Source organism: Mustela erminea, chromosome 19, assembly GCF_009829155.1.
Source record: "Mustela erminea isolate mMusErm1 chromosome 19, mMusErm1.Pri, whole genome shotgun sequence".
Classification (NCBI taxonomy): Eukaryota; Metazoa; Chordata; class Mammalia; order Carnivora; family Mustelidae; genus Mustela; species Mustela erminea.
The window spans coordinates 4,094,906-4,110,674 of NC_045632.1; the positions used below are offsets into that span (position 1 = coordinate 4,094,906).

The following is a 15,769-nucleotide window of genomic DNA, read 5'->3' on the forward strand; positions in this document are numbered from 1 at the left end:
TACTTGTGATCTCTCTCTCCCTATGTCGAACAAATAAATAAAATCTTAAAACAAAACAAAACAAGAGAAGGATCCTGCTCCTCCTTCTCCCTCTGTCTTTCTGCCTGCAGGTGCTCGCTGTCTCTCCTGCTCACTTTCTCTCTCTCTCAAATAAATGAAATCTTTCAGGAAAAAAAATGAGAGAGAAGGTGGCCTCCAGCTACATCTTCTACACCAAAGAAATTGCTAGATGCCCCCTGTGGACAGCAGAGCCATTGACTTGGTGACCCGTGGGTTCCTATCTGCCCGAGGACAAAAAGATGTCCAATTAAGCCAGAATCTTGCCAGAAAGGAAGGGGCACGAATGTCCGCTTACGGTAGAATGCCCCGTGAGACACTCAGGCAAACCTCCAATAAGAACGTTTTGTTTTCCCTCATTTTGGGTCTGATCCCCCAACCTACCTACCCCTCATCTCCCGCTCATGAAAATAACAGCCCTCCCCCAGCCCTGAGCCTTGTAAGCTGTGTTCTCCCCGGACTCCAGTCCTGAGCAGACCCAGCGCCAGGGAGGAGCCCGTCTGGTGCCGAGATGTGGGTCTGTGTCGTTCGAGGGGCTGGTCTCCCCTCGAGCTCCCGAGTCCGCACACGGAGCAGCCCGTTCACTCATTCACTAAGAGTGCATAGAGTGGGTAGTTCGCTGACCCCACATGATGGGCAACGTGGGGTTCCCCTGGGCGAGAACCCCCGAGGGTGGAGGTCCCAGCCCCCAGCCCCGCCCCCACCCACAGGGTGGAAAGGATCACTCACTCCCTGCGAGTCCGGCAGGGGCGGGGCCGAGGGGGTGAGTAAGGGAGAGTTCCGGGACCCTCAGGAGGGGTGTGGGTGGGCACCGCTGGCCGGTGGGATTTAAGCCCCGGGTCCTGGGGGCAGAACCTCGCACACAGGCCTCCGGGGAGCGAGGAGAGCGGAGGATGATGGCGCCAGGCCCTCCCGCAGGTGCGCCTGGGCCGGCCTGAGGGGCCAGAGCCGGGGCTGAGGCTGGGGAGGCCCCCCCGTCGGGGAAGGAGGTCCCACACTGTGCTGTGGGGACTTCTGTGGGGCTGGGGCTGGACTTAAGTTCTTGGGGGTGGGCTGAGCAGAGGGCGCAGTCGCCCCCTCACAAGTGTGAGCGAGGCTCTGGCCCTTCGAGGGAGGAGCTGGGGGGCAGGTGGGGGTGGGAGCCCGCCTGAGCCTGGGACGCCCACCCTGCCCGCCTTCCGTGGCTGCGGGCCCCGGAATCCCAAGACGGGACCTGTAATCGGGCCCGTTTCAAGGACGGGAACACCGAGGCCCCGACACGCGCAGGGACTAGGGCCGGCAGCGGGAGAGCCTGGGCCTGAGCCCGCAGGGCGTCTGGTCCACGCGTCGCCGCCCACCCGCAGCTGTGCTCCCACCCCGGGCCGGAGCCTCCCACCTGCTCACCCGGCTTGGCCCAGGCGGCGGCGGGGGAGGGGCGGCGGGCTGGGGGCTCTCTTCGGGGCTTGTCTGACCCTGGGTCCTTTGCTCAGGGCCCCCAGCACCCCAAAGGCTCCCGAGGCCCCGGAAGAAGCGCACGGTGTACCTCAAGGCTCAGCTGCGGGAGCTGAGGAAACATTTCGCGAGGAACCGTTACCCCAGCCGCGAGGAGCGCCTCTCCCTGGCCGCCAGGCTCCACCTGGACGAACAGCAAATTCGGGTAGGACCCCCGCGCCCCCGGGTCCTCAGTGATCACGAGATCTACTAGGAAGGTGGCAGTTCGTGGGGGCTGGGCCCTCCCCCACGCCCGCTGAGCATACTGAGGCCAGAGGCTCACGCGGCTAACAAGGGGCCCCCGTGTAGAAGCCGGAGCGGACCCCAAGTTCAGCCAAGCCCCTGTGCTGTCCAAACCCACCAACGTGATCCTGCCCGGACTGAAGCCGCGGGGCTGGGCCTCTAGGCACCAGTGTTCAAGGCCTCAGTGAAGCCCTGCCCCAGGGGTGCGGGGTGCCCACGCCCTGCCCCTGCTGCCCCCTGCACTTGACCCTGTAGCTTCCTGCACTCCACATCCCAGGGGCCTCGAATTGGACTTGGGGCCATAGGGAGCAGTGTGAGGCCTGATTTTTTCTCCTGAGCAACCCCACCCCTGGCCAGAGCCAAGCCCTTTTTCACACCTCCTCCTTGTCCCCTCTGTCCCTGCCTCCAGGTGGGCCAAGCTCCCAGGCTTCAGCGACTGCCCAAAGGGTGAGGCTGGGACCCCCTGCTGCACTGAGGGGCCATAGAGTCCCTGCATCCGTCCCTGTCCTCTTCCCTGTCCCCACCCGGGCCCCGGGCCCTGTTTGCCTCCGTTCCCAGGGATCCCAGGCGTCTCCAGTGTGGCTGGGCACAGCCCACGCGGGTCTCCCGGGCAGCAGCGTCTCTAGCTTCTGCCTGCCCAGCGGGACCCTGAGCGGGCCCCCCCGAGGCGTGTCCCTTCTACCTACACCCCTGTCCCAGCCCTGGACCCAGCCAGGCCTCAGAACCCCTTCGCCTCAGACTTCTCTCTAGACCCCGTCCTGGCCCCTGATTTCACAGCGCCCCTCTTACCCAAGACCCCTTGGAGGAACCCTCTCTCTTTCCCTTTGATGTCCAGATCCCAAGAGGGAGAGGACGCCTCCCATGCCCGCCTCCCCACCTCCCAGAGGACAAGTGACTCAGATGCTGTTACTGGATACATAGGGCAATCTGTCCCCACGGAGTCCTGCAGTTCTCACGGGGTCAGAGGGGACTAGGGGGTCCTCCGGCTTCATGCACCGCCTCCACGTGGGCGGGGACAGCGGTGGCGGGTCAGGCTGCACCCCAGATTACTCCTTCTCACTGGGACCCCCCCCCATGCCACCCGCTGAGGTGGGATATTGTGTCACTGTGGTCCCCACAGGTCATGCTGTTGTGTGCCCCACTGGTACTCAGGGGCCCCTGTGGGCATTTCTCCGGGCTCCCAGGTATCCCACGGGACCTCTGCTTCAGAGATGCTCTGAGATCTTACTAAAGTCCTCAAGCAGCCTTGTGGGGGAATTTAATCAAAATTGCATGACATCCGTCAGTGGTCTGGGGATGAACTGAATCCTTACCATACCAGCGCTCCAATCAATGGATAGTATTTATTCCTTCATTTGGTTGTTTACAAAGACTCTCCACCAGATGTTCCTATTTATCCGTAGAGGTCTTACAGACGTCTTTCTGGAGGTATAGTTGTAGTGTTTTATCTCTTATGCCTGACTTTTTAGATGACAATTGAATATTTTATTTTTCTGATCTGTTTGTCCTATATAGAGGGTTCGGCTGATATATTTACTATGTATCCAGGAACCTGGTTTGCAGCTTTTAATTCTAATGACTTAATCTGGATCTTGTTTGAGGGATTGATACTTTGAAAATTAATAGAGCTCATGGTCCTCTTGGAAAAGCTTTTTCTACTGCAGAGTCAGCTAGATTTATGCCCTTCTTTGACCTTCTTATCCACCCCCCCCCAACACTCCAGGAGAACCCCTCACCCCTTCTCTCGGCTTCTTTGTCTCCTCCCTCCCCAATTTCTGCTGCCCCCCCCCCCCCCGCCCCGTGGCCATCTTGGCCCCTGGGTCTCCCCACAGCTGTTTCTCTAACCCTGTCCTGGTCCCATTTAGCAAATACTCCAATCCTCTTAAGCTGGGAGGGCCTCAGCAGAGCAGAGAGAGAATTAGATCAGATTTGGGGGAGGGACGCTCATGTGACCATGTCTGTGGAGGGGGAAGAGGGAAGGGGAGAAATGTGTGTGTCAGGATTGGAGTAGAAGAGTGCGTGTGTGTGTGTGTGTGTGTGTGTGTGTGTGGTTCGAATGTGGAGACACTGCTGGGAAGTACCGAAAGCCGGTCCTTATCTGACAGACCCTGCTAAATGTACACACAAACCGCCCAAACCCCACCCCAGTTGTCCCTGGGAGATACCTAATTTTGCATCTATCCCAGGCGAGGGAGCTGAGATCAGGAACATCCCTGAAGCCTTCTGGGGGACGGGGGCAAGGTGGGGGGTCAGATGAGCTTCAGACTCACACCCTGGTCAGAGGGAGGGAGGCTGCTGACCCTGGGAACTGCCAGGAATGGCAAACCATGGAATGGCAAATCGACGGATTTTCTAACAGTGGAGACAGTTCTCTTTTGCCTTGACCAGCTGCACAGGACCTGAGCAGATTAAATAGCACAGATCCCTCCCTACTCACCTTTCTAATTACATTTCACCTTTTACCTAAACAGCCCCAGGCCCCCTGCCCCCTCTGAATCCAAGAAACTTTGTTATCCCCCAGGAAACTTTCCTGGGCTGCATCGGGACCATCCCAGAGGGGAAGCATCTGGACCTTCTGCTCAGCTCAGGAAGGGAGGGGAGGGAGTGGTAAATTCTTAAAGGCAGGTCTTGGGACTCCCTTATATCTGTATCCTTCAAAGCAGCAACCAGAGCAAGAATTATTCTGTTTTCCAACCTAGCTAAATAAATAAATAAATAAATAAATACGATGGCACGTGGATCACTCAATCACACGGCTAGCCAACACTGTTGATCTGGAGGGACCCATGGTGACCCCTATGATCCAGAGGGCTCCCTCTTTGGTGCAAGGTCTGCTGGCATCCATGGCATCAGTGGGTAGAGGTAAGACTCTACTGTGCACCCCAGTGTTCATGGCAGCAAGGTCCACGATAGCCAAACTGTGGAAGGAGCCAAGATGCCCTTCAACAGATGAATGGATGAAGAAGACGTGGTCCATATACACAATGGAATATTCTTCAGCCATCAGAAAGGATGAATACACAACTTTTGCATCAACATGGACAGGACTGGAGGGGATTGTGCTGAGTGAAATAAGTCAAGCCGAGAAAGTCAATTATCATATGGTTTCACTAACTTGTGGAGCATGAGGAATAGCATGGAGGACATTAGGAGAAGGAAAGGAAAAGTGAAGAGGGGTGGAGATCGGAGGGGGAGATGAACCATGAGAGACTGTGGACTCCGAGAAACAAACTGAGGGTTTCTGAGGGGAGGGGTGACCCCGGTGGTGGGTATTAAGGAGGGCATGGATTGCAGGGAGCACTGGGTGTTATACATAATGAATCATGGAACACTACATCACCCTTTTTGCTAAAATCCATCTAAAAAAAGTCAAGTGCCACAAAAAAGAAAGGTTTTTAAGGGTAGTTGTTTTTATAGTAAGCGAACACAGTATCCACCAATGATTTTGTTTGTAAAAAATTAAAGCCCCCCCCCATTTTTTTTAGTCTTTACCTAAAATTCCTCTAGATAAGTGCCTAACAGGAAATACCTCTAAACTAGTATAGCTTTAATATTGTTGTCACAGTAAACAATGTGCCTGGAGACACAGGTCAGATCAAAGATGGGGTTCCTTCATGGGACACCTGAGTGGCCCAGTGATTAAGCCACTGCCTTTGGCTCAGGCCATGATCCCGGGGTCCTGGGATCGAGTCCCACTTTGGGGGGGGGGGTCCTTGCTCAGCGGGAGGCCTGCTTCTCTCTCTGCCTCTGCCTACTTGTGTGCTCTCTCTCTCTGATGAATAAATAAATAAAAAATCTTAAATAAAAAAAAGATGGGGTTCCTTCAGGGCCTCCTTTGAGGGGACAGAGAAACCTGTTGTGATGTCTTGAGGCCACCAGGGGGCACCCACACACCGCAGCCTCTGAGCCAGGACCTTGGGCTGGATGGGAGAGAGGCTCTGCGTTTTTCCTGCGAGGAAAACAGGAAAGAGACAGAGGTAACATAATATTTGCTTCCATTCCTATAATTTAAAGCCAAAAAGCTAGAAAATACGAATTTGGCAAGGATTTTGGAACCGTGGCTGGTTCGAATTTAAATCGAAGCAATCTCCTTGGAAAGCAGTGGCCCGAAGTCACCAAATTGTATCATTCACACATTTTAGGATCAGGCAATCCCAGTCCTTGGTGTGTATCCGAAAGAAACGTGCTCCAAGACATGTACAGACAGATACAGTCGAAGGTGCATTAAGGATTATAAACCCAAGCGAGCAGCTTCCCAAATACCTATCAGGAATGAAAAGGATAAACTAAGTTTGGGGGCATTTGTGCAATGAAATAGTGTTACAGGAGCTCAAATATCAGGAGCGTAATGACCGCAAGTCAAGCGAGCGGGACATAGAATGTGACATTGAACTTATGGAGAGCATAGCACTTGCTGAGAGGCTGCCTGCTTTCCAGAGTGGCTTACGATTTTGCATTTCTCCTAGTGCTAGGGCTTGAAGTTTGTGCCCCTTTCGAATTCTTTTTTTTTTTTTAAGATTTTATTTATTTATTTGACAGAGAGAGATCACAAGTAGGCAGAGAGGCAGGCAGAGAGAGAGAGGGGGAAGCGGGCTCTCTGCTCAGCAGGGAGCCTGATGCGGGGCTCTATCCCAGGACCCCGGGATCATGACCTGAGCCGAAGGCAGAGGCTTTAACCCACTGAGCCACCCAGGCGCCCCCCCTTTCAAATTCTTATCTAGAAACCCTAATGCCCCCAGTGATGGTATTAGGAGGTGGGGGGCTTTTGGGAGCTGATTAGTTCAGGAGGGCGAATGGATTGATAATGAGTGGGCTCTTACAAGGGAGGTCTCAGAGAGCTAGCTCCCCCTCTTCTACCCTGTTCAGAGACAAGCAGAAGTCTGCCCATCCCCCCACCCCTGTCCCCTCTAGAGGGCTCTCACGGGATCATGCTGGCACCCTGATCTCAGACCTCCAGCCTCCTGCACCATGAAAAATAAACTGCTGTTGTTCTGTTGTTTATACACCGCCTTGTCTTATAACTTACAACACTCACCCAGTGTCTCAATATGGTTTCATTTTAAAAAAATATTTTATTTATTTGAGAGAGAGCATGAGAGATCACAAGTGGGAAGGAGGGGTAGAGGGAGAAGCAGACACCCCACTGAGCAAGGGCCTTGACCTGGGGCTTGATCCCAGGCCCCCCCGGGATGACGACCTGAGATGAAGGTAGACACTTAACCGACTGAGCCACCAGGCGCCCCAGAAATGACCTGTTTCTTAGTAACTGTCAGTTACGTGAAGCGTTTAGTTTGTGAAAATTCACCTGTCTCTACACACGTCACCTATGTGCTTTATAAAATATACATATTAGTGGATAAATCAAGTGTGGTATAGCCATAAAATGGAATATTACTTGGCCATAAAAAAGAAGTGAACTATGGATATGTGTGCGACAAAATGGACGAGCTTCAGAAATGTTCTTCCAGCTTTCGGTGCTGATAGCCCTCTCGCAAACATGGTAAATGTTCCTAAACCCGCCGGACTTTTCTGCAAGAAGTGTGACAAGCATTAACCCCACAAATTGACACAGTACAAGAAAGGCAAAGATTCTCTTTATGCCCAGGGAAAGTGACATTATGACAGGAAGCAGAGTGGCTATGGTGGGCAGACTAAGCTGATTTTCCGGAAAAAGGCTAACTCTATAAAGAATATTGTGCTGAGGGGCGCCTGGGTGGCTCAGTGGGTTAAAGCCTCTGCTTTCGGCTCAGGTCATAATCCCAGGGTCCTGGGATCGAGCCCCGCATCGGGCTCCCTGCTCCACAGAGGAGCCTGCTTTCCTTCCTCTCTCTCTGCCTGCCTCTCTCCCTACTTGTGATCTTTGTCTGTCAAATAAATTAAAAAAAAAAAAAGAATATTGTGCTGAGGTTTGAATGTGTTGAGCCCAATTGCAGATCTAAGAGAAGGCTGGCTACTAAGAGATGCAAACATTTTGAACTGGGAGGAGATAAGAAGAAGAAGGGCCGAGTGATCCAGTTCTAAGTTTCATAGTTTGTTATATTATGAAGACAATAAAACCTTGAAGTTATGTTCACTTCAAAAAAAAAACAAACAAACCCCCAAAACCACATTATTCTAAGTGAAAGAAGCCGGACACAAAAAGTCACGTATTGGATGATTCCACTTATATAAAACATCCAGAATGGGTCAATCCATAGTGACAGCAGAAGAAGACGAGTGGTGGCTGGGGGCTGGAGGAGAGGCGAGGGGGACTGTCTGCTTCATGGGTACAGGGTTTCCTTCTGGGGTGGTGAAAATGTTTTGGATCTCGGTAGAGGTGTTGTTTGTGCAACATCTCGACGATGTTAAGTCCCATTGAATTGTTCACATTACAATGGGCAATTCTATGTCATAAATTTCGCCTCAAAAAAATTCAAAGTGTATATACTTCAAAAAGTCCATGAACAGAAGCTTGAGTCTCTGAGAACTTACTTCACTTACCAAAGATCATACAGTTAGCCATTCAGCAGGATTTGGATCTGAAGGCAAGCTCTTCCCCACAAATGTCCCCCTGGCTCCCTACCCCACCACGGTCAGTATTGTACTGATTACCACTGAACACTAGCCATGGCTTATTTTTTTTTTCAACAAAAGGAGTCATCCACAGGTTAGAGACACCAAATCTTTATTGTCATAATAATCAGGGAAATTATATATTCTGAGAGGCAGCTGATGAGTCCTATAACTTCTGTCTCCTCAAGGACACCAAGACTCATTTAGAGACTGTGGGAGAAAAACAGAGGTTAGGATAGTATCAGTTTATCACCCTTCAAGACAGAATGATCAGTTGCCTCTCTGATGGGAGATCTGGTCTACCCAGAACTAAGTAGCATGAATAAGTAAACAGGAGAAAGAGAGATGTGTTGTAAATCAGTGGCCATAGGAAGCTTTAAGACTTTCTCTCTCCCTTTGAAGTTCAGTATGCCACTACTGATCATTTTAGTTTCTTGATTATTTAACACAAATCACAGTCTTTTATTTGAACAAATTCACTAAATTGGTTATTTTCAGTGGTAAGAAAGTTAAAAACAGGCAGTCCTGTAATGTTGACAGAGGATAAATTGGAATAACCCCAAATGTAACACAGACCCTCGCGATGTACATACCCTTTGACCTTGTGATTCCGCTCAGTTAGTCTACTAATAACTTTTAAAAAGCCAACCCTCGCACACTCACTTAAAAAGCAATGTGGAAGGTAACGATTGAAGACAAACAAGTTCTACTCTCATAGAAGAGTATATCTGTATTTTGAAATTTGGTGAAAGCATGAAGAAAAGGGAGGTAGTTCTATGAATTCAGGTGGAAAAATCACCATAATGTGTATATTTAAATGAAGATCAAGTATCAAGTTACAGAACAAAAGAAACAGTATTACTCATTCATGTTTTAAAGGACCTTGAAATTGTTATCTTTGTGTAAATGCCTAGAATAAACCCAGAAGAGCATGTCCTGAGCGGTTGGTTGGATTTTCTGCCATGGAAGAGAGTAGGAAACAGAGCAATGTGAGCGGGACAGGGAAGGGGTAACGTTTTACCCATATTCACGCGCTGCCTCAATGTTGAAGTGAGCAAGTGTTCATGCATCACTTGTGTAAATCAAAATCGGAATTAAAAAAATAAAAGGGTGCCTGGGTGGCTCAGTCAGTTAAGCCTTCAGCTCAGGTCATGATCTCCATGGGCATATTCTCCATGTCTGTTTCCAGATCCATAAAAAGGCAATTTTGGTGGGGAGAGAGGTAATGAGTGGAAAGTTCATAAGTGAGCCTATCCTAGGGGCTCATTTAATGGGAACAGCTAGTAAGTGGCTTGCACAAAGCTTCATTAAGATGATGGGATTTAACACTGAGTTTGGGTATAACCTATTCCTTTGAGCCTTGTTTCCTCATTTCTCTGTGGGCGTAAACACATGTCCGTAATCACTCCCTGAGGTCATCGTGAAGGTTGACTAAGACACTCTTTTACACTCAGTAAAAATCCTCACTGTAATTTAAGAGCACGGAGATGAGTGAGCTCTCTGTGGTCTGTCGACCAGGCTCTTCTCGTGTTTTCTTTTTAATGGAAACTAGCCTCATTTCTTCGTCCTCATAGGGTCAAGGACAGGTTGCTCAATCCAGGGTCCAGCAAGCTAGAGCCCAGAGGCCAAATTCAACGGACTGTCTGTTTTTATGACCCATGAGCTATTGGTTTTCTTATTTTTAAGTGTATTTTAGCTAAAAATGGAAGTCAAAAGGTGATTGAAACTTTGCGACCCCTGAAAATTATATGAGATTCAAATTTCAGGGTCTATAAATAAAGTTTTATTGGAACAGCCACATTCATTTGTTTTTTATTGCCTATGGCTACTTTTGTGCTACTGGGTAGAGTTGAGTATGTGAGAGACCATAAAACCTGCGAAGTCTAAAATACTTATGAATGGGCCCTTTACGGGAAATGTTTGCTGAGCCCCAATCTCATCCATTACTGAGTAATGTAAACCTCAACCTTCCCTTTTCATTAACCTAGAAAGTTCCCCACTTTAAGAGATCCCCCCAACACAACACACACACACACAGCCTTCTTAACCAGCCAACTTACCCAAAAGGAGAGCACTGCTTCCATTTCCCATCTTGGTTATAATTTTTTGTCAATGAGCACCAACTCCGATTCAAAACATAGCCATTCTTGGTGCATTCATAAAAGAGCTTTTTTCTGTAGAGGAAGGGGAAGGCACACTTGGGGGGATCTGCAGAGAAAGGAAGGAGCAGAAGCGGAAGTATGAACATGGCAAATTTTGGGATCAACCATCACTAAACTCAAAACCCGAGCTTTGTCTCCCACACCCAGCTCTTTTCAAAGTGGTCAACACAAGAGAACAGTCATTCGGACTCGGGTTTACCCAACATCAAAATCACACAGTCAGCTCCTATCAGTCGAATCTTGGATCCCTGGCATCCAAGACAGCCCATCATAGCGACGCTCACCTTTCCCCGTGCAGTACCGCCATCTGCCTTGGAATTTCTTGTCGAGTGAGCACCAGTCATAATCGCTGTGGAGGGAGATGCAGTTGTAGTACATGGAGTCGCCATACATAAATGGAAAGACACACGTACTGTTAACAAACTCTGGAAGAAAAGAAACATGCTGGTGTGGGGCAAGCTTGCAAGGGGAACTGACTTTCTAACGTCCATCCCAACGATCCGCACTACAGTCGCCCACCCGCTGCCCTGTGTCTGCATGGGGCTGGTCTCTCCAACTTGTACTCCCTGTGCGTGGCACAAAATACCCATGAGCAGAGGACCCACACTTCATTTCCTAAGCCGAAATTCTGGAGTCTTTCTCATAGTCTCCTTTCTCCCTCTCTCTCAGAAAAGTAAAACTGTTAGCTTGCCAGAATTGGCTCCCACGTATCTCGCGAAGCTATCTACTTCTCTCTGCACTTTCATCACTACCTTAGCATTGCATCTTGCCTTGACCATGACAATAACTTATTTCTGGAAGCTTCCAACCTATTTGTTCCATCCATCTCCACACTGCGGAGAGAAAGTCCATTCGCAAAGACCAGCCAGCCCCGGCCCCCAACCTTATTAACACCAAACGGCTCTTAGGATCAGAAGCAGCATTGAAATGGCTCACAATACTCTGCTCGCTCTTGGACTTGAAGCCTCACCTTGGACTTTCCTTCCTGTGTTCTCTCTGCTCACCCCTTGTTAGGTGTCCTGAGGGTGCCGCCATCTTTCTTGCCTTGGGGATTTACCGAAGATTTTCTCTGCTTGGCAGGAAAACCACACACCCTTTGCCTGTTTAACCCTCTTCTTAGGTTCAGCCTAGATGTGAATCTCCATGGAACCTTCTGGAAAATCCAGACTGCGCTAGATCCACTTGTATTGCACTCTCATACAGGTTCCCATTCCTTTTAATTATTTAATGCATAATGACTTGTTCAGAGTCTTTCTCATTTGTCAGAAATGACCCCATGTATCTTATCCAAAGCTAGACCCGATATCAACTGATAGGGACTGGCACATGATAGAGACTTAATGAATAAATATTGGTTGACCCTTCATAAGCCAGAAGTAATTTTGACCCAGATTAATTTATTGCTATATGTTGTTTATATTTGCTATATGTTATTTATATTTTCATTATATATATTATATATATGTTATAATATATATTATATATATTGCTATATGTTACTTATATTGCTATATGTTATTTAGATTTACTATTTAATATGTTATTTATTAACAATTATATTAGCACCTTTATTATGTTAATATTTAACCATGTTATTTGTCATTGTGAAATTTATCATTTAATATTTAAATCATTTAACAATTTGTATACCATTAGTAATCGTTATGCTTATGATTATTTAGTTATTATTATGTAGTTGCAGAATATAGCTTACTCTCTGCTAGACGGATTGGACATAGCAATAATGCACGCGATGATATCCCCACATCAGTCCCGTGAACTGGGTATTGTCATGAAACTCCTGCGAAGGTCAGCTTTGGTCCTCAGCATGCGATTCCTACACCCAGAGACGCTGCTGCCTGCCAACTGCCCTGAAAACAGCTTCCTTCTGACTCCAAAGCCAAGAGGGCTGAAGGGCCACATTTTCCAGGCTATATTAGTTCAACCCTCAAACAAGTAATTGGTCACTGAAGCAATTAAGAAACCAACCAATCTTTTCTGACTCAAATGTCCCTTTCCCTGGCTTGACTACCCCACAAAGTGTTCCCACCTCTGCATTTCTCTCCCGAAACCCCCAATTTCATGTGTGTAGGTTAAAACTGAGTACCAGTCATGCACAGGTGGAAATGGGCCACTTCTTTCAAGAACTGAGACCCTGAGGCAACGTTAGCTAATGTGAGCAGGTAAGAGTTCCATGACTCACTTTCTAACTTAAAAAGCAGATGCAGAAGATCATATGTAGGTTTCCATTTATATGACATGTCCACAAAAGACCAATCTCTAGAGACGGGAAGGAGACTGGTGGTTGCCTGTGCCTGGGTATGGGAATTTGGAGGCAGGTGACGGCAAATGGATACGAGAGGTCTTCTTGGGGGTGATGAACATGTTCTAGAACTGGATTGTGGTGATGTTTATACACCTCTGTAGATTTACTAAAAAATCATTGAATTGTATGCTTAAAATGGGTGAATTTTATCAATCTGGGATTTGGCTGTCATGACCAGGGAGGACCTTTACAGCCGGAAGAATAATAGAAGAGAAAAATGGTGGGAAGTGCAAGGATCTCCAAGATCATGACATTGTTTCGAGGGTGAGGCTAACATTTGAGACACTAACAAATGAAGAGATGTCTCCTTACCTAGAACCGGCGGGTGCAAATGGGTAATCAATTCTGAAAGTGAAAAGAAATGAATAAAATTTAGACCCAGCTCCTAAAATACTCCATTCCTAGACTAATGACTACTAGAGATTTTATTTTTTATATTATTATTATTATTATGATTCATTTCAGAGAGACTAAGAGAGTGGGGAGTGTCAGAGGGAGAAGCAGACCCCCTGCCAAGTGGGGAACCTAATTTGGGACTGGATCCTGGACTCCAGGATCATGACCTGAGCTGCTTAACCCACTGGGTCAAACAGGTGCCTGACTACTGACTATTAAAATACCTTGAAGTACATGTAGCCAGCTCTCTGAGGGTTGTTTTAGGTCAACTGAGGAGATGTCTCACATCCACCCAAGAAAGCCCCTTAACTTAACTCAGGTGTGAGCTCTGACTGTCCCCAAGGTCTTTCTTGGAGTAAGTTCGAGGAAGTCTAGTGTCACCCAATCATTGGTTGAAATTCCACAAGTCTGAAGGTTGGAGGAAACGTTCTAGCTTTTGCCCACATGTCAACATTTCAGGAAAACAACCTGTTTGCTCAGTGTGCCCTCGATGGTGATTTTGTTCTGTAGTGTTTCACTTCTTGGAAAATTTTGCTCTTGTATCATCCCTGAGCCCATTGTGGGGAGTAAGGTTAGACCATAAAAGCCAGGTTAGACCTTGCTAAAGACTAGAAGAGAAATACAAAGGTTTGTTACCCAATAACATTGACTAACGTCTACTGCGCTGTTGCTATGTTCCAGCTGTTCTCCTCAGTTGACCTAAAAAAGCCCTTGGAGAGCTTCTCATTTGGAGCTCTCTCTTCCTCCTCATTCCCCCCAAAGTTTACAGATGAGAAAACAGGAACAGAGAGAGTCACATGACCACCAACTGGTAGGAACCAGGTCCAAAGTCAAGACGTCTGACTTCAGAGGCTGTGTTCTGACCATGGTATTGATGCCATCTTGGAATTGCCAAGTGCAAGTGACCTGTGCAGGCAAGTGACTTACCTGTGCAATCCATGAACCTGACTTTGTCTCTGATACAACAATGTTCATTTGTAGGTTCACATGAGACTCTAACTCAGGAGCTGCTGTGTGGTACGTCTGGCACCAATGCTAGGTGATCGCAGCCCTGCTCTTCAGAAGGAAGCTAACATGTCAACGATTTTGAAGGCATGGTTAAATAAATAGTCACTGGGGTAGTTTTCTAGGTGTCCACCTTCGTATTTAGCGCCTTATGCCAATTATCTACTTAACGCTGGTTGCTTGCACAGCCCCTGAAAGATTGGGATTATTATTATATATTACATTTCTCGGTTACATATTGACAATGACCTCCATTTTGTAGGTACACAAATGGAAGTGTAGAGAGGGAAATCACTGTCAAAGCCATAAAACTGAATAGGTAGGTACTCGCGCTCCAGAAACCGAGCCTTTAAAATGATCCTGCCTCTGGGGGGCGTTGTTTCTGTCCCTGAAACCCTTCTGGGAGCTGCCACAAAGCTGAGCCCCCACTCTGGGTGCTGGTGGTGAGTTAGGATACTTTTAGCATAAAACCATGGGTGCTGAAGTTTCTGCTTTGTCTGTCGCAGTGCTCTCGGCTTGCCACAGAACCACTAATGTTCGCCCACGTCTCATCTCTGCGGTCTGTAATCCCCACAGCCTTCTCATTTTACACGTGAAAGAGCAGAGAGACACTTTCACCCAAACACTGGCCACAGTCAAAAATGCGTGCGGCCCGGGCTCCTGTCCACCTCGGTCTTCTGGTTCCAAGGAATGGGCTATTTCTTGCAGACGCCGGTTCCCCCAGAAAAGGTCCTTGCCATTCCCATCTACTGATATGGCGGAACCCCACCAGTTCCTTACAGATCATCTGTCACTGTGCTTTAGGTCACTATCACACTGCGCCTCCGGCCAAACCTGACTACTTTTTACCATTTGATAAATGGTTTTGACCCCTCCCACCGGGTCCTCCTGGTCCGCCTCCAGCTAATGATGCTGACTGAGGACCACAGATACTGACTGAGGACCTACAGTGTGTCCCCTGTGTTTTGAGAAAGGGAAAAACACAGCCGCCCGACGCCCGACACCAAAACCCTGGTCCTCCACCGCTCCCTGTGCCACAGATTACCAACCACGCCTGTGCCCTGGGTGGCTGCTGCTTCTTGACCTACTGACCAAATCTTCCTCCTCGTGCTGGCCTGCCTTCCCCCTCTGGGAGGGTTTGCCGACACCCAGACAGAATCCCTGCTCCCCCGCAGCCTTCAACGGACTCAGCCCCGGCTTCTCTGAACCAGCCCCCCAGATCTCTCAACCAGAGTCCAAACCCTGGAGCAGATTCCAGCACCCTGGGCTTCTACAGCCCGGGGTGCCCCGCGCATGCGCAGTCTCCACGGCTCCGGAGCTGGGCGGGGCTGTGGGGGGTGGGTGGGAGTGGGAACCAACGCGGACCCCTCCGGCGTGGTGCAGGCAGGGCTCTTCCAGGGTTTTAATCCTTACCCCGGCCACGGCGACCTGAGATAAAGACCACTTGCTCTCTACTGAATTGATCTGTTTTCTGGGGAGGCAATTTATACGGTTCAAACAGCAACTGAGTGATAAAAGGGAGATCGTGAAAGAGAACTTTGCAAAGCAGCACGTGTTA

General features: G+C 48.8%; 1 protein-coding gene across 1 annotated transcript; it reads right to left on the reverse strand.

Moving 5' to 3' along the window:
• Window positions 1-8,451: 8,451 nt before the first annotated feature.
• Window positions 8,452-10,886, reverse strand: LOC116579751 (binder of sperm protein homolog 2-like). The gene is made up of 3 exons (XM_032325446.1): window positions 10,769-10,886; window positions 10,383-10,530; window positions 8,452-8,532 (listed from the first exon to the last, which is right to left on the reverse strand). Exons 1-3 carry the CDS (start codon window positions 10,875-10,877, stop codon window positions 8,526-8,528), a joined length of 264 nt encoding a protein of 87 aa, XP_032181337.1. The 5' UTR covers window positions 10,878-10,886; the 3' UTR covers window positions 8,452-8,525.
• Between the last annotated feature and the right edge of the window lie 4,883 nt (window positions 10,887-15,769).

Coding starts and splice junctions, on each gene's coding strand:
- LOC116579751 (XM_032325446.1), bottom strand. CDS start 10,877: ATGTATGGCGACTCCATGTACTACAACTGCATCTCCCTCCACAGCGAT. Junction 10,531..10,768: donor GCGGTACTGCACGGGGAAAG/GTGAGCGTCGCT, acceptor CTTTCTCTGCAG/ATCCCCCCAAGTGTGCCTTC.